We start from the raw sequence: 26485 nt of genomic DNA on the forward strand, positions 1-26485 counted from the left end.
GCAGTAATAGCAAATGTTAGAAGTAAATACAAGCACAATATACAAGGAGCTAGCAAGGATGAGTGCTTAACAGGAAAGGAAAGAGATCACAGGGCACACTTGGCAGAAAGCAAGTAACAAATATACAAGGTAATAGAAGCAAGACAGCAGGAATAGAAAGACTGTAAACTATGAACTGGAACCAACGAAATGGGAAGAAAAGCAGGGACTGGAAAAGAATATACAGAAGGGGAGGTTACAAGGGTATACGAGAATAGTATTGAATCGGGAGTCAAGAAAGCAAAATAGCACAGAAGGCTGTGCTAGAGCAGGAACAAGAATTGAGCAAAAGCTCAAAAGTCAAGGTAGCACTGCAGGCATTGCTAGTTCAGGACCAAGGGAAACTGCAACAGCTCGGGAACAAGGAATACCTAAAGCTCAGGAACCACTGGAAACAGGGATATCAAAAGTTAAGGAAAGACTGGAAACAAGGGTCGGTCTCACCGGTACACAGCTACAATCCCCAACCTTGGCCTGAAGGGACCTGGGGCTTAAAAGAGCTCCAAGTAATCACATGAATCAGGTGTGAGCAGGCTAGCAGCAGGATGCCACAGGTGAACTGAATTCCTCCACCCATCCTTGGCCTGCAAGGGTGGAGACGAAGCAGTGAGCAGGGAATTCTAGGTAATGGAGTTCCAAACATGAGCAGGCTGGCTTTCACAAAACCAGGCATGGATGTTCATTCCCAAATAGTGAACAAGTGGATGGAAGTCAGGATATGCTTGCATGCAGGGGAGTATCTGGAAGCTTATCAGGACACAGGAAAGTAACACTATGCACCCCTCTGGTGGTGGGCACGAGAGTGCAGGGAGCGAATCGTGACACAGGGAACCCCGTCATAAGCATTTTTGAAAATTTGAAACACGAAACAATACAAAAACAAGCATTCATCAAACAAATACATAGATGATTACATATTTTATTTAACAAACAAATATAAAAAGAATCAGAATTTTAATTTAAATGGGAAGGTTAGAGCTTTTATAAGTTCAATTTAGGCCATTCATTGTCCATAATGTATTCTGTTCAATGCACTTGTACTGCTCCACAGATCAATCTGAGAATACCAACATATTTTTGTTTTTACTCCAGTTTCAGATTCCTTCACATTAACAAAATGTTTTTAAAGGATGAACTTTAAATTTCGCTTCTTCATTTATATACAGTTTTCCAATCAGTTGTGGTTCCCCTGTGTAGGCTTCATGATCCCCTATAGGCCCTTGGACCACAGGTTAAGGACCACAGATCTACAACATACTGTAGCCTTAAAGCACAGTGAGGCCATAATAATGGTAATACAGAGTGAGGCAAATCTCTGTTGACATAACCTGTTCCTGCCTTCTATAAACGTGCAGACTTTACTTGGATCCTGATTCAAAGTAGTATAAATTCTGATCTATGCGCAAATGGATGTTTACACGCAGAATGGAGTTCTGAGTTATGCATCAATTATCACATTCTTCAAAATTTTCCCAACCGATTTCACCAGAAAGTCTGAGGAAATGTATTGATAACATGTTGACACATAAATGCAAACCATGCCGTAATCTGTCTGGGAAACCCAGATTCCAAATGTTAGGCTTCATTCTGTGCTGGGTAACTCGGAAGTTAATTATGTTGCTCAACTAATACACACGCCAGGATAGCCGTAATTGCAGTGTGCACCAATTTTCCCCTGGAACCATGGTCTTAGTCTCCAAATCTTTCTTTTAACTTCTATTATGATGATCTCTATTCCGGTATATAGCTTACAATTTATTGGTCTAATTTTGGGGTCACCAAGCCCACCTACTTTTCCCAATGTTCTACCTGCTTTAACCTCGTAGCCTTTAATAATACTTTCCTTTGTCTTTGCCATGACAATACAATTACATATACATAGAGGAGGGCGGGAGTGGGGAGCAAATGTGTGTGGGGGTGGAAGAAGTTAGAGTACCCATCTAGTCTTTCCATTTTCCTCCAGTCATAAGCGGTGTCTTTGCTGTTTCACTATGATAACATCATATACAGGGTATCTTTATATAGATAATCCATATCATGCATAGTTATTGATGATAGTCAAAGTACACCAGACTCATCTGGTACCTCAAATGCCCTGCCTATTATAACTGTGGGGACCATGCTTCGGGGGTCATTTGGAACCTGGTGGAGAGTCAGCAGAACTGCCTGGGAGGATAAGTTCATGACTAGCCCACTCAGGCAGAGGAGTGTCGGCCATAGTTAGAGATCCCTGCCTGGCTGGATTTCTGTGCTGTGTCACACATCCAGAAATCAAGTGCATTAACCTGTTAAGGTCGCAATTCTAGGACCTGTACATGTGTGCGGCCTCAAAGAAGCGTATGTTGCAACATTCTGATGAGCAGAAGAAAAACATACCTTTCGTCAACAGTAAGGTACATATTCTGAAGAGGGTATTAAACATATTTCATGAGCTCATTGTCACGTCACAGAAGAAGTTTTGGAAGTATTCCTATAAAGGGTTGTCCTCTTGAAACAACTCTACAAAAACTGGTTCTGAAGTGTGTGGTATTAAAATCTGTAGAAGCTGCTTTTTAGTTGTCAAATCGCTCCTTTTCCTTTTTAGGTCTGCTTAACAGCGCAGTTGTCATTAGACCTTATTTGATTAACCTAGATGTTTCAGAAGTACTACAGAGATGTGCTGTATCTCTGCCACACGTTGGTGGACAGAGGTATATGTTTTGATAGGGCAGAAGTTGTGGGCTTCCACAGAAATATTACTTCCCTTCTATGCAGATGTGATTATTGTGTTTGGATAACCTTCTGCTAGTAGTATGACTCCCTACAGAAGGCTCACAAACACTGATAAAGTATCAGACTTAAATAATATGGAGCTGCCATCCTTTAAGTGGCACACACCTGGTACTGTAATTAGGGCTGGGCGTAGTTTGCGAAGTAGCATTTTGCGAAGCTACGCAAAGTGCACTTCGCAATACTCTAACTGCGTAGTACCCTGTTCGCACTGTGCAAGATGCCGTTTTCAATGATTGCACAGTGCCGGATGCTTGTCCGCACTGTGCAATCATTGAAAACGGCATCTTGCACAGTGCGAGCTGTAGTTTTCTGCCGCTCGAGTAGATCTTTACTCAAGCAGCAGCTTTCTCAAAGCGGACTGGTAGTTTCTCATCGCGAACGGTCGTGAGCATACGCGACCACTCGCAATGAGAAACCTGAACTCCCCGCATTGAGAATCTCGCCGGGAGGTTTATTTTCCACGCTCGCGATCAGCAACTTGATGTTGCTGATCGCAAACGAGGAGAAGGTCTCGGCGGGATGTCATTTTGCTTGCTCGCGGTCGTCAACTTGACGTTGAGGACCGCGAGAAAGCAAAAAATGACCACTGCACTACACTACGCGTGTTTGCACTGTGCTACATGCAGTTCGCGTAGTGCGAAGTAGCTCAAACTTCGCAAACAATGCAAGCGTAGCATAGTGCTTTGCCCAGGCCTAACTGTAATGCTGTTAAAGTGTCTTAGATAAGTTGATAGTTTATGATGTTTGTTTTTCTCAGGCAGCAACATATATGGGAGGAGGTGAGTCATGTTGTCTAGTCCAAGCACCCTGATTGGTGCCAATTTATATGCAAATTAATAGGCCTGTGTTGATTATGGTGCCAAGCCAGGCCTATATCCTTATTGGTTCATTGACAAAATCTTTGTCAGATTCCATAGGTTGTAACTGTTTGTTATATAATATTATGACAAAGCCAGTAAGCCTGATATACGTTTTGTGAAAAGCATGTGTTAAAAGATTTGCACTGTACTCGATAGACCTTCAAGGAAAGACAGTATTTTGCTTTGCCAACCGTAATTGTGTATACTTTTGTGGCTGTATGCCTGATGGTTGCCTGGTGAAAAAGTTTAAGCTCATTACAGCAGGCCTGTGTTGGCTATGGAGGCAAGCCAATGAAAACAGCCATGGGCTTGATATTTTTATTATGGAAAGTATTTACTTGGTAACACATTTTAAAGTTATTAGACCTTTAAGGGTGAATTGATTTTGCACTGTCTTAAATCCTGCAGTCTTGTATTTTGTTACATGAAATCTCATAGCCTACCTTTGTAGAGCAGGAATTTGGTGTTGGTTACCCCTTTGACAAACTCTAGGAGTAGAAGATTTGCATTGCAAGAAATCCTGCTGAAATCTCTTCTTAGCTTTGTGCCAGGATCTAGTACTATATTTTTTTAATGAATAAATACAGTAATATAAATATATATCCCTATAGATAAGTAGAGGGCCTTTAGGTCAGCCCTTTTCTGCAATTGTGCTGTCTGAGTATCATTTACACTCTGCTTCCATCCACAATATCATACTGCTTAGGGAATGATTCAGTTCACATCAGTCACTAGCTCTCTTGCCCTATGAGTGACTGCATTTTCTGATCTAGTGTGCATATCAACCATAAAATGAGTGTGCTTCAGTGTCCGAGCTGGTTGGCCAGTTATTGAATTTTCAGTTTCTCCATATTGTACTCCCTATTTCATTAATTTGTTAACTTTTTTTAATTATACTATTTTCTTTGTTTTCCTTTTTTCTAGAGGATAGTACAGCTCCACAGGCAGTGCTAGCGGGCCACTTTCTTGCCACTCATCTCATCTGCAGTGCGCTGCATCTCACATTACCACTGCCTCTAAACAAGGCGACCATTTTGGAATGCTATTGCCTATATTACATCATTGTTTTACCATTCTAAGATTACCAAGCCATTGGTTATAAACATGGCGACCATGCTGGAATTGTAAAATAACAATATACTTTATGTAGAACCAGTGCAAAATGACATGCTGCAATGTGTAGTTTCATTATTATATGCATGTATTACTGAAAACAACGATCTTCCACGCCCTATGAAAATGATTATACCCTGAGAAGTCCCTCATTTAGTTCACTTTATGATTGTAAAGCCAAGAAAACGTTGTTAAAATTCCATTCGGGCCATTAGGAGGGTGTAGAATAAATGAAGCTGACTAGTGACTGTTGTCCATCACTAGATGCCTCTTACTGCGAAAAATAATACCATTCCGAAGCAGTAGCGGACTCCCTAACCGAAGATCACTTCATAGAGTTTGTTAATTTGTTCCATCTCCAATGAGTCAGGCCCACTTGGTGGGTTTGAGCTCTATAGAAGATTTAGCACAAACTATATCATACCTCCTGATATCTAATTTTTCTTGCGTAGAAGGCCCTCCTGGTGAATTCTATAATATAAACATTACCCTGCTTTCTACTGTCCTACACACAGTATTTAAGGAATATGAAGACACTGGCTTCCTAGGCCTTGTTTCCATCTATCATCTATTGCATTTCAAAATAATGAAAAGACACTTGTGACTGTAGTAACTACTACACCAACTCCCTAATCAACATTGATCTTCAAAACATAGCAAAGACCCTAGCAAACAGGCTCCAGAAGATCATTCCTTGGTACGCAACTCGCAGATTGGGTTTGTGCCCAGACAATCCTTTCAAAACAAGAGAGGCTGTAGCCTTACAGCTAGAGCAGTCGACTTTGGACCTGGGGAACCGGGTTTGAGTCTCTGCAACAACGCTCAACATCCTGTGATTCTGGGCAAATCACTTAATCTCCCAGTGCCTAACAAAAAAATTAATGTGTCCATCTGTAATGAAACTGGTGCTCATATAAAGCGCTCTGATACCCGATTTCTCGGGTCTAGTTCGCGCTATATAAAACTCTAAAAAACTAAAATACAAATGTGAGATTAGTGTCATGTAGTATCATTGTATAATAATGATGAATCCAAATATTGTGTTGAGTAGAATTTATTCTCAAGCAAAGAAAGATAGATGCAGCTGGAAGTGGGTTCATCCAAAGAATGAATCCCAACAGCATTTTCATTGCACACATTGGAATGAACATTCATAATAAAACATTCTACAATACATAGGAGGAATTCCATTTAAAGAAACATGCAATCACTGCACACCCCCCTCCTAAAATAAAAAAACAAAAGACAAAAGTTGAACAAAAAATAAATAAATAAATAAATCAAGAGCAAACAAAATCATCAAATTTCTTGGGAGCTACAATCTCTCTCCCAGTTCTGGTACATTTAACAGGCAAAGGCCTCCCCTCCAAAGTAACACTACCTTGTGGATTAGAACTGTCAAACGAAGGTAAACTGGTAAGTTGACCAGAAGGTTGAGGACTAGACTGTGGTGGCGTTTCACTTGGAGATTCTAAAGAAACATGAAGCTGTGAACTCAGAGTGTCAGGAACCTGTGAAACATGAATGTCAGGAGCCTGTGAACCCTGGACTTCAGCAGCCTGCCTCGTCGCCAATATTGTAGTGTCATTGTATAATAATGAAGATGAATCCAAATATTGTGTTAAGTAGAATTTATTCTCAAGCAAAGAAAGATAGATGCAGCTGGAAGTGGGTTCATCCAAAGAATGAATCCCAACAGCATTTTCATTGCACACATTGGAATGAACATTCATAATAAAACATTCTACAATACATAGGAGGAATTCCATTTAAAGAAACATGCAATCACTACATGTCACCTATCGTGGAATTCCAAAGTCTTCTCTGAAGATGTACTAGTTACCTCCCTAAAGGCCATTAAGGCATTCGATCGCATCAAGTGCAATTACCTTGTCACAATACTTGAACTGTTTGATGTAGGCAAGCTTTTAATTTCCAAGATATGAAGGTTAAATGAACATGTACGGCCCAAATTAGTTGCAACCACTTGCAGTAAACTAGGGAATGTGTCACGCTTGTCCATTACCCCCTCTCACATTCTTCATACTCTAGAACCTGACAGCAGCAATCAGGACTTCAAGCAACATCAAAGTTATCCTCAGTTCCTCTGGGCTGGTAAAACCTCCCCAGATGCAGATGACCTGTTTCTGACAATTGCATCTCCACAACTTCACTCCTGGCCTTGATGGGCCTAATGCAGTAGTCCTCATGGCTTTCTGGATACAGAATAGTTTGGGGGGGGGGGGGGGATACGTGAATCCTTATCAATGCCATCTGCTACTACTAAAGTCAGTCTATGGACTTGTTTATGCAAGGTGAGCATTCTCCCTGTCCCTCGTTTAACTTCAGGGATGCAGCAATTCTCTCCAGCAACCCTTGTCACTAGCGCTTCCTCCTGACGGGTGCATCAATGTAAGCCTAATACAACAAAAGGTAATCTATTACCAGGTCTTACATTTTCTATTGATGACTTAACTAATCCATGAAACATCCACATGACTGTTCTGTTTTCACTTTAGACCATGTAAGGTTACTCATCCCATGCAGTTGCCCATGGTTTGGGTTTTCTTTGGGTCAGTTGACCATTCTTCACTAGGTGAGCAGTTTTTAAGATCCTTACATTTCAGATCCATACAATGAGTTACAAGTCTCTCCTTAAACAATTTCTATCTTTTTTCCCCTCAAGATTGCTACCAGAGAAGCTTTCCAGACATCATCCTATGGATGTCTCCGCCAAGACTGACGCAGGGGTCAAAATGTTGATGCCAATTTCTAGAATTGGATTGTCCCTTCTCCCATTGATTGGACCATTACACCCATATATTAAAGCCAGATAAGATCAAGGCTCATTACAGTGTGACGGACAGGCGGTGTTATATTTGTACTTCACTCTTCTTTACATTATACCCCACACTAACCACTGTGCCGTTCACTTTAACTTGCACTGTGGCTCCTTGTTTTGTCAGACATGTCTTGATAACAATTCATTTAATGTATGAATACATTAATGATAATGCATCTAAAGCCAGATGCATTGCTGTTTTATTAATTAATGTATCTTCTATACTGCCTGCGAACAATAGTTTGACACCAAATAATTTAAAGACATTAAATCATTTCATGACCACACATTTTCCCTTTAGGTTTGTTTAAGGGTGTATGCAGAAAAAACACTGATTTTTTTCCACAGTGCCATAAACCAGGGCATCGAAAGGGATCCCATTTTGTTTTAATGATTAATACTGTGAGCCAAACATGAGGCCGAACGTCACAAGACATCCACACAGTATTTGCAGCCTCTTTCTCAATATTTCTATTAGTAAGCCATATATGATCTCACATTGCTATGATCGTTTGAGATTACGGTTTCCTTCAGGCACAGCCCACAACTCTTGATATTTCCCAATGTATGCATCTAGCCATTACTTCATGCTTCCAACCCCATAGCTGATCAGCTGATCGATGGTCTAAAGGTAGCCTTGCAGTGGACAGACTGTCCACCTGATTCGTGATGCCTACGGAAAGAACCTATTACATCACTGTCTTCATGTGAAAACAATATTGTTTCTTTCTAAAGTCTTGCATCCTAAAGTTGCGTGCTATTTTTAAAAAAAGCATCCCCTATATTTCTAAAACCTGGATGAAAAAGTGACTTTTAAATAATACTTCTGATTGCCCCCTCTTCTTTCTTTCCTTTCAAATGGCCTTCTCCTTCCCTTCTGTCTCTGGCATATGCCACCTCTCTCTGAGGGCAGCCTCACTAGGTCACGTGCACCTTCGGCTTAATGTCTATTAATGTATTTCTGCAAATTGCCAATAACTCATTTTAAGGATCACAGCCACTCCTTCTCTTCAAGTCACGCCACTGCAACCTAGAAATACCTACTCTTCTCTAGCTCATCTATTGAACCCTCAGAGATCGACATGAAGTCACTAACCCCTTTCCCACTAATGATCTCACCAAACTCCTTTTAAGTTAATCTAGCACAAAGAAACTGGAATGAATGAATAGATGGTTTGCTTGAGTGCACAAGCCAAATCCCAGTAACATATACCACTGGACTTGGGTTCCAGGGCAGCATGCCCCCGTTTAAAGTACTTCAACGTTTAGTCAGGGGATGTAGGCTCTTTAATAATGCAATGACTATAACATACAATATAAGAACTTATTAAGCGCCTACAAGCTTCAAGTGCATGAAAGGCATTTTCATTCATAGGCCTGACCTATTAGCATTGCCAATGCCTATTAAGGTTTACCAGTAGACTATAAACACTGTCAAATCCAGGTAAACATTTCTTTTGTAATTGTATTGGGTTTGAAATGCACAATGTATCCCTCTATTATCTTGTACTGTATCTAAGGATAGCTCTGGCCCATAGTTTAAAAATGTTAGCCCTGCCTCCATTGGTTGACCTGTTCTACCCCACACCCCTCTCAAAGTTCAGGTTTAGTTGCACCCCTGACTCTAAAGGACTTGACATGACCCTTCACCACAGTAACACCATAGCAAGTGACTTCACATGCATTATGACACAATAACGTCATAGGGAGTGATCTCACAAAAGCTGGCTCTGAAGACAGGCAAGTGTGTCTGTCTAAAGATCTTTCTTAGAAAGAGCTGCAGCATGTTCATACACCATAAATCCAGGTAAACATTTCTTTTGTAATTGTATTGGGTTTGAAATGCACAATGTATCCCTCTATTATCTTGTACTGTATCTAAGGATAGCTCTGGCCCATAGTTTAAAAATGTTAGCCCTGCCTCCATTGGTTGACCTGTTCTACCCCACACCCCTCTCAAAGTTCAGGTTTAGTTGCACCCCTGACTCTAAAGGACTTGACATGACCCTTCACCACAGTAACACCATAGCAAGTGACTTCACATGCATTATGACACAATAACGTCATAGGGAGTGATCTCACAAAAGCTGGCTCTGAAGACAGGCAAGTGTGTCTGTCTAAAGATCTTTCTTAGAAAGAGCTGCAGCATGTTCATACACCATAATTAGCCAGACCTGAATATGCACTTATTAAAAAAGAGAAAAACGACCGTCAGCTTGGTTAAATCCTAGTTGTTAGTAAGCGGCACAATAGCCGAGTCACATTACACATACGTCGCCCCAGATTGACGACTCCTCGAAGTACCGGTGTCTGTTTAGTTTCTAAGAAAATGAAGAAATTCACAGATTAGCTGAACATCTGCATTTGAGGAGCAAACTGAGTATAACTGCACCATGGCAGAAAGGTTCGAATCCAGAACGAATCCCAATGTTGTGCACTTGTTTTGTGTCATTAAATACTTGCAAACCCAGAAAGCACACTTGTGTGTACCCATTACAATAGTAAATTAAATACTAAGAAATATTGCTACACTTTATGCATGCAAATCATTTTACTCCATACAAATTACTTATAAACATGTTATTTATTTATGTATTTATTTATAAATGTAAACAAACGTATAACATCACATAACTTAACCTAACTGTATTACAAGGCAATGGATAAACCTGTTGCAACAATCAATTAGTACATTCTGTGCATAGCTTATATGATCCATTCATTACCCAGTGTGGAAGGGAGTGGGGTTTTACGTAAAATGGGGTTCGGCCCAAGCTATTCAAGCCATGTATTAATCACTGACTTCTAGGATTTGTATAATGGGCAAATAATCTCATCTAGGTCATATAACTAGGGGGACAAGACAGGGGTGCCCATGTTCCCTGCTGTTATTTGCCCTGTACATTAATCCCTTCTTAACAATGTTGGAAGAGAGCAATAAGATCAGCTCTACACTCTGTGGGCAGTATCAGGCTTGGGTTTTAGCCTACGCGGAGGATATTGCTTTGGTGACCTTAGATCCAGCGGTAGCTATTCCGGAGATAGCGGGACTGGCCCATATATTCGGGGTGGTATCAGGGTATAAGCTAAATCCAAAGAAAACACAAATTATCTGCACAAAGGTGGTCTGTCCAGGAGAAGCTCGTGTAACTGAGGAAGCTAAGTATTTGTGTATTAAAAGCAGGATGTGCCTTCAAGAACTAGTAGAGGTTAACTGGGTCGGTATTTTGGATGGGATTAAACAGCAATTGGACCATCTGGAGTGTTTGCATCTCTCTCTGGTGGGGAGGTGCAATGTTCTTAAAATGAACATCTTACCCAAGGTTATGTATTACTTTAGAGCAGTACCACTAGAATTGACACGACCACAGTTGCAAAAATTGCAATCTATATGTGATAGGTTCCTATGGGGCTAAGGCAAACCCCAGAGAGCTTTTAAATATATGATGCGACCGCGTAATTAGGGGGCTGGGTAGTCCCTAACTTAACTAATTTTATTACTATGCCTGCCTCCTTCAAAATATGAAGATTTTGTTAATGGGGGAGGAAGTGGGCACCCTGGCAGAAACACCATCAATATATCAGATGCTGATGGGTTCAGTAGCTAAAAATGGTTTATTCAGGTTTTTGGAGCCAATCTATTAAAAAAAAAAAAACATGCTTCAAAGTGTTGGTGGCAGTATGTAAGGTGTGGAAGACAATACGGAGTATGTTACAGATTAGGGGCACATGTTTATATTCCCCTTTGAATTCTACGACAATCCTGCTCCCTGTCTTCAGGGAACTGAGAATGGATAAATGGAGGGCTAAGGGTATAACTCAAATAGGAGTTTTATTTGATGATGGATTCTCCTCTTTTTCGAGTTTGTCGGATAGATTTAGTTTGCAAAATTTTTTTTTTTTTTTTTTAATATTTGCAAATTCGTGATTACCTATGCAAACAACACAAGTAGGGCGGGATGAAAATCAGTCCTCTGGTTGAGGCAGTAAAACTGGCAGCTAAAATAGGTGTACTATATGGCACCCTAATGGATACATAGCGGGATGATCTGGAAGCCCAAGATCGTAAATGGTGTATTCGGCTAGGGCAGGAAGGGCTGTATATGGAACATTCAATAGACGTGGCAGAACATTTTGTGGTATCTGCCAAATTTAAAGCCCAACATTTTAAGTGACTATTTGGCTTGTATCATACACCCGCTAGGATGTTGAAATGAGGCGGCTCAAATGATGGGAAGTGTTTTAGGCATGGGATGGAGAAGGCTGATATCAGGCATATTTTTTATGTGTGTACCTATTTAACACAATGGAGGGGACATATCGAAGGGTTTCTGTCTGAAATCACAGGCGTAGATATTCACATAACAATGGATGTAATGATACTAGGGGTTGGGGACAGGACACCCGGGGTATCCATTCCGATATTTAATATTCATGGCCGTAGCTGAGTCTAGGTTATGTGTTGCGTCATTCTGGCTGCAGCTGGAGTCTCCTTCCTTTGAGATGTGGAGGGCTACATTTTATAATATCTTTAATTTAGAGTTTAGCCTGTATTGTCTTAAAACAACTGAGAGACACAAACTGGGCACACAAATATGGGGTCCCATGATAGAGCATATGAAATGAATAAGTGTCCAGTAAGATGTACCATACCTTGGATGGAGTCGGTGTTATGTTGTTTTTTTTCCTTTCTCTATCTTTACTTTCTTTGTTGCTTTGCTCATCTCCTCTACTTTCTTTTTTTAATATCCTTATGTTTTGTGGTATACTATGAATCGATAGCCATTGTTCTCTGTAAGGTATTTAGTTGATTTTGATTTCTTATGTTTTGTGTCAAAGTATCTTTATATAGGGATTTAAATAGATATTTGTTATGGATTGAAAATCTTAAATAAAAAATTTCTTTTTTAAAAGTAAGGGAGTGGGGATGAGCTGCCCATTGCACCATCCCCTGGCGAGCCCCAGGTGTCACAGACCCGACTCCATGGTCCACAGAATGAACGTGTCTTCTGGTCACATCATGACTCTCCAGCATTCGCCTTGCCCGAAGCGGAGAATACCTGGCCCTAAACTTGGTTTCACTACTTTCAAATTTTCACTATACTAATTCACCACTAATCCTTTATGGGTTCTGGAGTAGCGTGCTACTCACCGAAAAAAGCGATTTGGCGCCTCGTCAGGGTAGTAAGCGCTATATAAATGCAATTACAATACACTACACAAAACAAGTGCACAACATTGAGATTCATTTTTGTCTCCAACATTTCTGATGTGGTGTAATTCTTCTCACAGTTTGCTTCTTGTTGCAGGGCTTAATTTGTAAGAAAAATAAGTGCTGGGGTTCTCGTCAGGAGGCAGCTTGCACAAGCCCATTTTTCCTGTTAGCGCCGCCTGAAATAGAACTAAGAATGAAAGTGGGGCGAGGATGTGGTGTAAAGGCCAGAGCTGCCGACTTCGGAGCTGGGGAACCATGTTGGAGTCTCGGTGTCTGCTCAACATCCTGTGATTCTGGGCAAATCACTTAATTTCCCCATAAATGAATGTGTCCTTAACTGGTGCTCATGAAAAGTGCCAGTGGAGATGATTAAGTGCCGGTGCTGAGCACCTGAAACCACGTGCTCAAATTAAGCACTGTTAGGAAATAAGTGCTATACAAATGCAGTTTCAATACAGAAGTCGAGAAGTTCAGTTGTTGACTTGTGTTCCGCCGTTTGAGGTTGTTGGGGCTGATGGACTTCATCGAAGACCGTAGCTTAGCATAACATTCTTGGTGAAAATTCAAGTCTATTTCAAAATCAAAAACCACTTGCATTATACCCGAGTACAAAAGGTTATGGTGGACAAAGGAAGAATGTTCAGCAGTGGCTGAACATGCTCCTTCAACAGTGACAGTGCATGTATGGTGGCTTACTGAATGTCTAACCCCATTATAGACTGAGAAGGCACTTTCATTTAGGAGCCAGACTTATTGGCTTGTTGCACCTCTGAAATCCTGCCTATATGTTTCCTTTGTTGTTTTCCTTCCTCGACACTGTCCTTTATGCCACTAATTTCACAACTTTTAAGTAGAGATTTTAGAAGATTTAGTTCCATGTATATTGTTTGCCAAAGTGAACCTCATGTATTTCCTTCCTTTGGAACGAACTTGTGTAATCTCAGATTGTAGGCTCCCAGGCCCTAGCTGGAGCATTTTGTTGAGTATTCCTGGAAAGTGAGGAGCTTCGATAATACTTTTTGTGTTATATGTACTTTTTGCTCTCCCTACTAGTTTTTAAGGGATGCTTGCTATCTCTGGGTGTTACCAAAACTCTTTTTAATTGAGAGAACCAGCTTGCGGAAACGCAGGAGATGGGAAGGATATGGTGGGAAGAAGTTCACAAGTGAGTTGTCCCTTTCTTACAGCCCCTAATTTCCCGGAATTACAAAGGGGATGTCAGCATGGCGGAGATTGACCACTTCATGCCACTCATGATGCAGAAGGAAGAGGAAGGCGCAATGACCCCGCTGCTGACCCACGGCAAGGTTCACTTCCTGTGGATCAAGCACAGCAACCTCTACTGTATCCTTTTATGTGCTACCAGATTGTATTGCATAAGCATTACCCAAGGGAGCCACAGCACTTTGCACAGACAATATTGGAAAGTTACAGAGAAACTTAGGAGGCCACAAACCCCATTGCTTGACATTCATTAATTCATTCATTTGTTGTTCAATGTGCAATACTATATACTGTAAAGGGGAATACAAGCATACACAATATGTCCAGAAGAAGAAAGTAAAGTGGAATATTATATCCAGTAAAAGCGAATAAAATCATATGTCCAGAGGTAGAAATATGACTGCGGACAAGAAAGGTCATAGTGCCAGAGATGTATTGGTGCGTAAATTTGGGAGGGCGGAGCCCCAAACCTACGCTGCAGTCCCTGAGAAGGACTCGCTCAAACAGTGCATTCTTTCTTGAAAGCTGAAGGTCCTAGAAGAAAGTATACACCTGGAGCATCGGATGGCTGGTGCACTTGTGGACACTGCAGGCATTCGTTGGTGCACTTGAGGACACTGCAGACATTCATTGGTGCACTTTGGGACACTGCATGCATTCATTGGTCCTCTTGAGGACACTGCAGGCATCCATTGCTGCACTTGAGGACACTGCATGCATTCATTAGTGCACTTGAGGACACTGCAGGCATTCATTGGTGCACTTGAGGACACCGCAGGCATCCATTGGTGCACTTTGGGACACTGCAGGCATCCATTGCTGCACTTGAGGACACTGCAGGCATCCATTGCTGCACTTGAGGACACTGCAGGCATCGATTAGTGCACTTGAGGGCACTGCAGGCATTCGTTGGTGCACTTGAGGACACTGCAGGCATCGATTGCTGCACTTGAGGACACTGCAGGCATTCATGAGGGCACTTGAGGGCACTGCAGGCATTCGTTGGTGCACTTGATGACACTGCAGGCATTCATTGGTGCACTTTGGGACACTGCATGCATTCATTGGTCCTCTTGAGGACACTGCAGGCATCGATTGCTGCACTTGAGGACACTGCAGGCATTCATTAGTGCACTTGAGGGCACTGCAGGCATTCATTGGTGCACTTGAGGACACTGCAGACATTCATTGGTGCACTTTGGGACACTGCACACATTAATTGCGGCACTTTGGGACACTGCACGCATTAATTGGTCCTCTTGAGGACACTGCGGGCATTCATTGGTGCACTTGAAGACACTGCAGGCATTCATTGGTGCACTTGAAGACATTGCAGGCATTCATTGATTGAATAACTTGAGGACACTGCAGGCATTGATTGAATAACCTGAGGACACTGCAGGCATTCATTGATGCACTTGAGGACACTGCAGGCATTCACCGGTTCACTTGAGGACACTGCAGGCAATCACTGGTGCACTTGAGGACACTGCAGGCATCCATTGGTGCACCTGGGGACACTGCAGGCATTCATTGGTGCACTTGGGGACACTGCAGGCATTCATTGGTGCACTTGGGGACACTGCAGGCATTCATTGGTGCACTTGGGGACACTGCAGGCATTCATTGGTGCACTTGAAGACACTGCAGGCATTGATTGAATACCTTGAGGACACTGCAGGCATTCACTGGTTCACTTGAGGACACTGCAGGCATCCATTGGTGCACTTGGGGACACTGCAGGCATTCATTAGTGCACTTGAGGGCACTGCAGGCATTCATTAGTGCACTTGAGGGCACTGCAGGCATTCATTAGTGCACTTGAGGACACTGCAGGCAATCACTGGTGCACTTGAGGACACTGCAGGCATCTATTGGTGCACTTGGGGACACTGCAGGCATTCATTAGTGCACTTGAGGGCACTGCAGGCATTCATTAGTGCACTTGAGGACACTGCAGGCATTCATTAGTGCACTTGAGGACACTGCAGACATCCACTGGTGCACTTGAGGACACTGCAGGCATCCATTGGTGCACTTGATGACACTGCAGGCATCCATTGGTGCACTTGATGACACTGCAGGCATTCACTGGTTCACTTGATGACACTGCTGGCAATCACTGGTGCACTTGAGGACACTGAAGGCATTCATTGGTGCTTCTTGAGGACACTACAGCCATTCATTGCAGGATCACCAGTTCCAGCCTGAGACCTTACATTGTGCCGCAATCCCCGCAGCAGATCTAACCAAAGAGTGCCACCTAAGCAGATCCAACCAATACTGAATCCCAGACTTTAAAATAAGTTTCCTACTTACTGCCCTTACCCTGCACCCAGCCTGCGCCCCCTTTTCCTGCAGGCTCTGCACTACCACGACAGATACTTCCACAGAAGAAGCCAATGATGCAGAAGATGAGAAGAAAGCAGCAGATGATATCACAGAGGCACAATTCAGTTTTCAATATGCCCTGGCTCCACTTAGAGCCTCGCTGAACTCTGCAGCAAGACTGATTACAGGCTCCAAACATAATGAGCACATATCCCCAGTCCTTAAATCTCTCAGCTGGCTACCCTATGAAGCACGAATCCAGCTAAAGATTGCAATCCTGAAGCACAAAGCCCTTCTCTACAATACTCCCATCTATCATCCTTAGCAAAAAGAGAACTCAGATCATATCATCTGCATAATATTATACCTGTATGTGTAGCATTGTTTACTGTTTAGCACAGTTTTTGTTGTTGTTGTTTTTTTCCCTTTAATTACTGTGTATATTTCACTTTGTCCTCCCTACCAACTTACTGTAAAGCGCTCTGATATCCTTTGGGATCTTGTTCGCGCTATATAAAACTTTATAAATAAAATAAATAAATAAATGTTGCCCTGATCGTAGTGCCACAGAGACACAGCTGCTGCTCCCCTTATCCCACTTCATGAGCAGTGGTCCCACGTTCCCCAAGTGACAATGCTTCCATCCATCTGATGGATTATCGGGAAGCATTGTCTCTTTTTGATATCAAAGCCGCCACCTCGCCTGTATGGTGTGATTGCCCCCAGGCCGCAGATGTTGCTGTGATACTGGGTTTGTTGCCATAGTTATAGCACAACTTTTGCATTTCAGCTTTGAGATCCTGAGTCCACTTCTAGTCCGTGCCCTGTTTACTGCACTGACCTCCAAGTTGCATTTTCCTTGACCCCCTGCCAGTTGTGGCGACCACCAACAAGAATGCCAACGCATCCCTGGTGTACTCTTTCCTGTACAAGTTGGTTGAGGTAAGTAGGCGCCTGTGTGTCCAATTTCCATGTGGAAACCCACTGCTGGAGCCCTAGGTTGGTAAGGACAGCCCCCCACTTGACTATGTCTCCTTGGAGTCTTGAATCAAAAATACTGGGGACAGAGGTGTAGATGGGACCTATTGATGTCTCTGAATGAGCAACCATCGGGGAGACCAGCATTGAAATGTTAAACTTTGGAGGGGGGGGGGACATTACTTGATTTGTGGGCACATTTGGTTAAAACTTCATTGAGAATGTAAACATTTATATGGACGTAATTCCAGTGGAGGCAGTTAACACATTTGCATCTATTTCGCATTTCCCTGTCTATCTAGAATTTTCTTCACATTGACTTTTGGATGGGCCTCGAACGTTTTAAGTAAATTGAAGCGATACTCGGACAACCATTGGTTTTTGGGGAGTATTTCAAGTTCAGTTGGCATTTATTATCGTGTTCACAATTTCTGATGAAATTTGATAGATTGAGAGTATTGTAGAGTAGCTCCTAATTTTTCAAGTGCCTATTGATGAAAATTAGTAAGTGCCCTAGCAGAAATGCAAGGTTTTTAGTAACTTTCCATGAGCTGAAAGTATTTTGGGGTGGGTCACTGTTTTTGAGGTGCCACTGGGTACCAAAGTAATAGCAGTAGGAAATTCTGAGAGGCAGTTAATAGTAGTATTTTACAGTGGCCTGTTCATGAATCCTTTGTTGTGTGTTTTAAAAAAAAAATTGTATTCATTGGATCATTCTCTGGCAGGGGAGTGTAGATATATACTGGTGGGGCACACCTCGATTAGGATGAGTGAAACAAAGATTTGATGCTTCTTCTAGGTCTTCACTGAATACTTCAAAGAAGTGGAAGAAGAGAGTATCCGGGATAACTTTGTCATTGTGTACGAGCTACTGGATGAGTTGATGGACTTTGGTTTCCCACAGACCACTGAAAGCAAAATTCTGCAAGAGTGAGTGTCCTGCTAAACTGTGGTTGTGTCCAGATCCCAATTTTGGAGGCGGTGTGAGATTTTCAAACCACTGAGAATATGTTCCTTCTGCTGACCTTAATCGGGAATGGGAGGGCGTTGCTACAATTTTCTACTTATTGGCTGGTATTCCCCATCAGTGTAGTTAATTTTCCATCTGCTCCATCAACAGGTACATCACGCAACAGGGGAATAAGCTGGAGACGGCCAAGTCCCGTGTTCCCACCACAGTCACCAATGCCGTATCTTGGAGGTCCGAGGGTCTCAAGTACAAAAAGAACGAGGTCTTCATCGATGTCATAGAGTCTGTAAACCTGCTGGTGAGCGAGAACCAACAGAGAGTGATCATTCTTTAGTGCGCCACGACACCAAAGCTCCCTTTATCAGGCGCTATGTTTTTTAAAAGATATCTTTTATTTTTCTCTTGTCTACCTCTAGCATGCAGTTTATGTAGGAATATTCAATATCAACAAGAGAGGTAGGGCATAGACACTCCTGTACCCCGGTTAAATGTATATAAACAACAAAGGAGTGACTGTGATACAAAATATAATAAAACTAGTGACAGTTAAAAGTTTAACTCCGCTGCGTGCTGCACGCGTGATCAATGCTCACACACGTGCAGTACACACAGCGGGGCAATCTCAAAGTCCCTGTATGAGCCCAATAGACTATCTTCAGTAGAAGAAAGTCGGGGAGCTTGCTGGTCACCCTTTAGTAGGCAGAGGGAAAGAACCTTACTTATTTAAAGGACCCTCACTCACCACTAGTTGGTGACATGCTTCATCATCGGGTCCCCGCTGGAGTGACCGAATGTCTCCCCAGCGTGCTACGACGCCTGGTTACAGCGGAGCAGGATGTGGTGAGTGCAACAGTGCCCAAATTAGGAGGTGACTAAATGTGATTGTGCAAATGTGTTAAATGTTAAAAAATGCAAAGGTTGTGCCTTTAGAATTTTTTTTAATAATGGCCAGCCCGCATTGGTTAAAAACAGAGTGAGCGGACTCCCCAGGTTCTTATTTAAGGAACCGGAATCCTGAATCAAAAACAGAAGTTGGTCGACATGTTTCAGCTGTTTAGTTGCGTATAGCTCAGCTTTCATCAGGACCTATATCAAAAGTCCTCCGGTGGTGTGTGCGCGCTAAGGCGCACCCTCCCGAGAGGCTCAAAGTGTGAAAAATAAATATACAGTGAAAAAAGGCAGATACTTTCCGTCAATTACCCACTACACAATTGGTAGGGATGTATAAAAAGACCTGTAAGGGAAAAGGGACAAACAAGACCACAAACACATAAACATGAAGAAGGAGAATTACTTTCTTCAGTGCGAAATTTTGATTAACGATGGTTTCAAAAATGCGTAGGTCTAGGCGTCATGCATGATTTATGTGACACCAGTACTGGGGTGCTACCTTAGATTCCATAGTTGGGTGCATCTAAATTAGCCACAAACACCGTCCATATAATGAGGTCGGTATCAGGTGATTGCTCGGCTCTCAATTAGAACCAACAATATGCAATTCGCTTTTTACTCAAAGAGCGATAGAATTAATATACAACACGCAGTGTTAAAAAGGTATTTGCAAGTATATCCTAGGATGTTAGAAGGAGCCATGAAGCCACACACAAAGCTCCCTCTCAAAGCGGGAGAAGTTACAGGCAACAGTGGGTCTACTGGAAGCTTTTGATAAGACTCACTTCCTAAGGGACATGGTTACGCCCCTACGGAGACGACAGCGTGGGATATCTTCACGCGGCGTTACTCTGAGAAAAATAACAAAGGAGAGAGACACTAAGAAATTAGTACGGAGTGCGAGTGCTCGCCTCGATGGCAGAGTAGGGTTGACTTACTTCAAAGACCGCGGCTCCCCACCGTGTACCTACACAGTCAGCGGCTGTCTTCCGGGAGTGCGAAGAAGGTAAACAGGCCGGCTTAAATGCTTGACGCCACTGATTGGTTCAGCCGGCCCTCGTGGGTGTGTGATGTCGGTGGCTCAAACGCACGCCCCGCGTCTTAAAGTGACAGGCAGCATTGGGGTGGTTCAGTAAGCATAAAGACCAGCGTGATTGGTTCGGTGATCCCACGTGGGATGATGGTGTCAGGTGGACCATGACATAGCCAGCGTTTTGGTGCTCGTAACCATGAAGATAAGGGTTTGAGTCCAAATTGTGATAACGATCCGAGTCTTTTATTATTATTTGCGGGGTTGTGAATAGATTTAAGGCATATATTTTTTTTAAAAACAAGTAAACAATGGCTTGAGTCCCTCGCTTGGATGGTGAAGTTTTGCTCAAAACAAGTCGTGACCCCTCGTTAGGATGTATTGCACTCAAGGCAAAGAGTCAAACATTAGCATTAGTCCCTCGTATGGATGGTGTTTCAATCCAGCAGTGAAAAAGAGGGGTCAAATACTAACCTAGTCCCTCACTTAGATGGTGCAATGTTGTGCTCATCAAAAGTAATACCAAAGAAAGAGGGGGGATCAAATATTGTTAGCCTTGGGGGGGGGGGGAAAGGTTGGTCATCACACAGAATAGCGAATATGTTTGCGGACCTACACGGGTCCCTTCCCAACTGATATCAACTGGGTCCCTAACTAGGTGCCTGTGAGCTCTAGCTGGTATTCAGAAATTATAATCTCATGTTTTGAGAGACCGGAAGGGGGGGTGTTTAAACCCATCAGCGTAATACACTGCCCCACGGTATCTCATCGTTGAGGCCCTTTGAATTAGTACCCAGGCGGTACACCCAACGCTGTTCCTTCTCGAATAACAAGGACTTGGAACTGCCCTCCAGATGTTCAAGAATTTTCCATTCGAGGTCATTGGGTGTGTGATTGGTTTGCAAGAAATGTGCTGTGAGTTTCGTTGTTGATGTTTTTGCAACGGATGTTGCTTCGATGCTCGCATTTTCTGGTTTTGACACGTCTGGATATCATCCCTATGTATTGTAATCTGCATCTGCACGTAATCAAATATACCACGTTTGTGGTGTTACAATTGGTGTGGCTACGTTGGACCCAGCGTGTGCCATCCGTCAAATTCAGAAATTTGGTATGTGAAGTCAGATGGCAGATACTACAATTGCCGCAAGGGTGGTGTCCCGTTACTGGTGGTAGCCCCCATGCGTTAAGAACACTAGGTGTTTGGTTGTGATTGTTATCTTCTCTTGGTCGTGTACGGACCAGGGAGTCTTTCAAACTGGTAGCCCTTTTATAGGAGAAGAGTGGTTTTTGCCAATGTGCCTTATTACTGGTGATAATTCTCCAATTCCTGGATATGCATTTGCTCACTGCGTTAGATAGTGGGTTGAATGTTGTGACACATGTTAGAGGGATCTCACTCCTTTCTGGAGGAGGGTTATCTTCCAACAGGGCCTCCCTTTGTTGGTTCCGTGCTCTCTTTTGGCTTGTATTCAGGTTCCTCTTCGGGTATCCCCTTTTCTCCAATTTGATAGTCAGCGCACTCGCTTGTTGTTTATATGTAGACAGAGTGCTACAATTTCGCCGTATTCTCAGATACTGCCCATACGGAAGATTCTCGCGTAGGGCCCGGGGGTGGTAACTGGTGAAATGCAGCAAGTTGTTTTTTGCTGTCGGCTTTTGAAAGGTTTTGGTCTCCAGTCGGTTGCCTTCCCTCTTGATGGTAACGTCTAAGAACGTGAGTTCATCCCGAGAGTGTTCATGGGTGAACCTCAGATGGTCATCGCACATGTTGATCCATGCATAGAACTCAAAAAGGGTGGGCTCATCTCCTTGCCAAATCATAAACACATCATCTATGTATCGACGCCATACGACGATGTTGTTGCCGTATGGGTTCAGAGGGTTCAGGACGTGTTTTGACTCGAAATCATAATCGTAGAGGCCTGCTACCGATGGGGCAAAAGTGCTGCCCATCGAAGTTCCCGTTGCTTGTAGGTAAAGTTGGCCTCCGTATTCAAAGAAATTTCGTTTGAGGGCGAGGGTGGCACAATCAACTACAAAATCACGGGTGGTGTTGAAGTTCCACACCGCTTGGTCCAACGCTTCCTTGACCACTTTAATGGTCTCGTCCTGCGGTTATGTAGGAATACCACACTTGCTGACCCAATGTCTTTGTAAACCATTTCCTAGATGATGCTAGCAGATGCCTAGGGCCTTTAAAAAGTGAAAAAGAAAATAACCCTCAAGCTCATAGCTTGTAAAACAAGCCAATGACCTGTCCTCATAGACCATATCATGAGAAATGGGTATCACTTTACTGATATACCTGACTTGACTGTTGTAAAAAGGGTTTAGTTAGGGATGTTTTACCCTTGTCTGCCTTGGTCTCATCTCAATAGTTTTGTTCTCTGCTCCACTATCTTCTAGGTGAATGCCAATGGAAGTGTTCTCTTGAGCGAGATCGTTGGCAGCGTGAAGCTCAAGGTCTTCCTCTCAGGGATGCCAGAACTGAGGCTTGGACTCAACGAAAAGGTCCTCTTTGAGTTGACTGGACGTAAGTATGACAAAGACCTCCATCTACCTCATCACAGAAGAAGTCATTATAAGTATGTTGTATTTATAGACTCCATGTTCTAGTGTGTCTCACTCTGTTTCTAGATCTTTGATGGTCCTGTAGACCTCATTAGCAAACTGAGTCTAGCATTCAGTGCTCTGGGTCTTCTTGACCATGAAAAGAAGCATCAGAGGCTTTACCACCAAAATCACTTGGTGATGTGGCAACCCAGTCACTTAGCTAATGCTTAGCCAGGTATTAAACCTTTGTAGGACATGCTACCTTTCACAGTAGCACTCTCGTAAGGAGCGTGTGGTCTTCATTTCCTCTAGAACACTCCTCAGGAAGTTGTTGGGTGGGGAAAGGCAAGACTTCTGCAGAAGCGGTGGAAATATGCCCGTACACGGGCACATCTATGGATAAGGGATAACAGCCACACTTTTTTTTAAAAAAAATGATCCACCAAAGATTAAGGCAATTGCGTCCACATACAATACAATTCTTGGTCAATTATCCACTGGATGATAGCCATTGTTCATCGCTAGACTATGCCACCAAGCATACATACTTTTTTTAAGCTCTGTAAGAAGTCAAGAAGACACTGTTGAGTTCGCACAAACTTTTTTTTTTTACCATGTTTCGGATGGAGTGTACGTCACTGTTCATCCACCGAGCATTTTAATGGTGTGCTGACTAGTGTGCTGCCTCTAACTTCTTTTCAGTAACTGTTGCTAATGGAACAAGTAACCTCTTGATTCACTGGTTATGTGAAACTGCCTTGCTGTTACATTTTCAGTAAGCTACTGGTTGCAGTTTGATATTTATGGATACTTATTAGACATTTGTTATAGATGTGTTAAATTGACTTGGGAATGCCATTAGCATGGCACCCCACCATTACAATGAATCTGTGTTTGTTACAGAGAAGCCTAATTTGTTGTACATTAGCCCTCAAAATGCTACAATACTGTGTAGTTGTAGTGAAGAATGTGTTGGAGTGAAACAAAGTCTTTGCTTATAGGTGACAAGGTTATGAATGAGTTTGTGGAGGGTGGGGGGACATTTTCCAGAGCATTCACTATGGTATACTTTAAAAGCCTTTGGTGAGGCACCAGGTCTACCTGCCCTTTGTCTGCTAGTGATAGGAGAGCCCAAAACTATTGACTCCCACCAAGGTCAGCTCCTGTTGATAGTGATCATATACGGCCAGGTAGATACTTAACTCCCCCTCTTAGCAGAGTCCATTGCGTACTGTCAAAAAGGCGTGTCTGTCTTGATTTAAACTTCAGATGTACCTCCTTCAGATTGGCAGTTTTTAGTTTAGAATGCTGCCTATTCCCCAGGTCCATAGATGACAAGTTGTGACTGGGAAACATTGCATTATTCTTGGTGCCAGCTGAAAGTTCTATCTGTGGTGCAAGGGCAATTGAGGGTTTCCAAATCGGGACCATGCCTGATCTGACTTCCCAAGAAAAGAGGCGGCTTTCTTGTAAATAAAGGCTGGCCTGTGAACTTATACTTTCTCCTAAAGGTGCTTTAAAAAACGTCAGTGTTAGTGTATGTCTGGGTTGTATGTTGAAACCACCTCCAACTACCAATCCCCTTACACATGAAGGCCTTGTGTTCAGATGCTGTGCCTCTGGATTATCTTCTCCGCTCACCAAGCACCTTTATGCCTTTTGGACTCTCCTTTGATACTGAGTACTTAGACTTCAGATATTAACTACTTTTGAATGTACGTACAGCTGAATGCCCACAATGTGCCTCCCACAGGGCACGTGGATTGGCTTTATCCACAATGGGCCAAACCTACCGTGAAGCTCTGTTCAGAGGTTTTTGGGTGAGTTGGTGAGACCCAACCTAACGACTCTAGCAGGGTTAGTTTTAGCTTTGGCAACACAATGCTCACCAAACATCTGAAGTCGAGCATTTCCTTCATGTCCTGGTTAAGTATCACAAACTGCAAATAGCACAGAGGCATCGTGAAGACCACAGTAATTGGTAACCTTGTTACCATTTGGTCATACTCTCTATTGCTAATATTTGGAAAGCCCAGCTCATTGTGGATGCTCTGCAGCATGGCTAAAAAGCTCTTCCTCTCTATTGAATGTAAGAATTAAAAAATATGACACCGGAAACTCATTCAATTCTAAATGGCATCAGAAGGAGAGATTTCTGCATCACATATCACATGATATTTTGACTACCCATTGAGGGAGGTTACGCTACCAAGATTGAAATTTGCTTGCCATTTTTTCTGTCATTGTACTTTCCAGGAAAGATATCCAGTAAATAGGGCCAGTTATTTGTAATCATTCGCTAACCGGAACTGAGGTCCATTCGGACACCATCTGGATGTTACCAGTACCTGTACTGTATAAAAGACTACAACATTGCCTTATGCAGTATATATTTTTAAATGACTAATATTGGCATGATTAGATGGATGATGGAGTTTTCCTTGGAGTATATTGGGGATTAAATCAAGTACAGACAAGCCATTGCTCCTAGGTTTAGCAGAATATGATCAACATTGCCCTGAACTCATGGTAGATCTGAAATCTAGAAGGAGAACGGGGGCAGGGGTAGTTGAAAACCCTAATTTAATATGGTTGAGGTAAGTGTATCAGTGGTTTAACCCTGTGGAGCTATAGCGAGCCTAAATGGTGTGTGATGTCACTTCCACAACCCTCAGATTTAGGTGACTTTACGCCAATCCTCTTAACCTCCAGTTTGTGAACACTCCGTGCACTCCAGAGTTCATGCACAGTCAGTTGTTCTAGTTCTTTATGTTACAGGTGTGTTCAGCCCTCACCGGACGGGTTGTTATGGTTTGCCTGTGCTCCCAATGGAGGGGGGGCTTCAACCTCTTCTTTGTTGGTGCAGATTGCACCCCAGAATCTGTGCACAGCCTGTATTCATATAATTCAATCTTGAATACCCCTTCTTTGGAGACCCAGAGCTCTCTGCATTACACGCATGTGCTTAGGTCTCCGTAGCGATGTCATGCTGTAGTGGTCATGGTCTTCTGGTGGGAAAGGGGTTCTGACTCTTTCTCTCTACTTTTCTCAGGGAACAAGAACAAGTCTGTAGAGCTGGAGGATGTAAAGTTCCACCAGTGCGTGCGGCTCTCGCGTTTCGAAAACGACCGGACCATCTCTTTCATCCCGCCTGATGGGGACTTCGAGCTCATGTCGTACCGGCTAAACACGCAGGTGGGCCTCACCCACTCATCTCTCAGCCTCTGACAGTGTTGTGAGGGTGGGGCCCAACAATCCCAGATGCCCTTCATACACCACTAAATTCCACCCCTGCTCCGAGTCTCCGCTCCTCACCTTCCTTCCACCGAAGGGGCATTTGAATGCATATCCTACCAGCTGGCTACCAGGAGGCCAGGGCTGCAGACATCTGGTCCTCTGAGATCTATTGGAATGTAATCCTGACTGGAGCATTGGTGCCCTCCTTCCACCACCACATCCCATCCATTCCTGGTCCCCCATCTCCCATTCCTGCACTACTCCAGTCCCTTGATTTACCTCAAATGCCATCTTCTTCCCAGTGACACCCCACTCCCTGCCAGTCCCCTGACTCTCATTGCCCTTCCCGCCCATCCATTTCTCATGCCTGCCACCCATTTAATCACCTTTCAATCACCCCCACCTTGCAAACCATCCCCCTCTGGGC

The 26485-nt window shown here is 43.1% G+C and overlaps 1 protein-coding gene across 2 annotated transcripts in view; it reads left to right on the forward strand.

Moving 5' to 3' along the window:
- Positions 1 to 26485, forward strand: part of AP1M2 (adaptor related protein complex 1 subunit mu 2) — a 103381-nt gene that overhangs the window by 26400 nt on the left and 50496 nt on the right. For both annotated transcript variants that reach the window (XR_015309342.1, XM_086961764.1), the window contains exons 2-7: positions 14029 to 14185; positions 17271 to 17338; positions 18174 to 18304; positions 18495 to 18642; positions 22675 to 22801; positions 25874 to 26016. Coding sequence is in view for 1 of the 2 variants with exons in the window: in XM_086961764.1 (XP_086817890.1) it covers positions 14029 to 14185; positions 17271 to 17338; positions 18174 to 18304; positions 18495 to 18642; positions 22675 to 22801; positions 25874 to 26016 (774 nt within the window). In the remaining variant the exon portion in view is untranslated. The remainder of the gene's footprint in view (positions 1 to 14028; positions 14186 to 17270; positions 17339 to 18173; positions 18305 to 18494; positions 18643 to 22674; positions 22802 to 25873; positions 26017 to 26485) is intronic.

This window comes from Lissotriton vulgaris, chromosome 1_1 (assembly GCF_964263255.1).
Source record: "Lissotriton vulgaris chromosome 1_1, aLisVul1.2, whole genome shotgun sequence".
In the NCBI taxonomy this organism is placed as follows: domain Eukaryota; kingdom Metazoa; phylum Chordata; class Amphibia; order Caudata; family Salamandridae; genus Lissotriton; species Lissotriton vulgaris.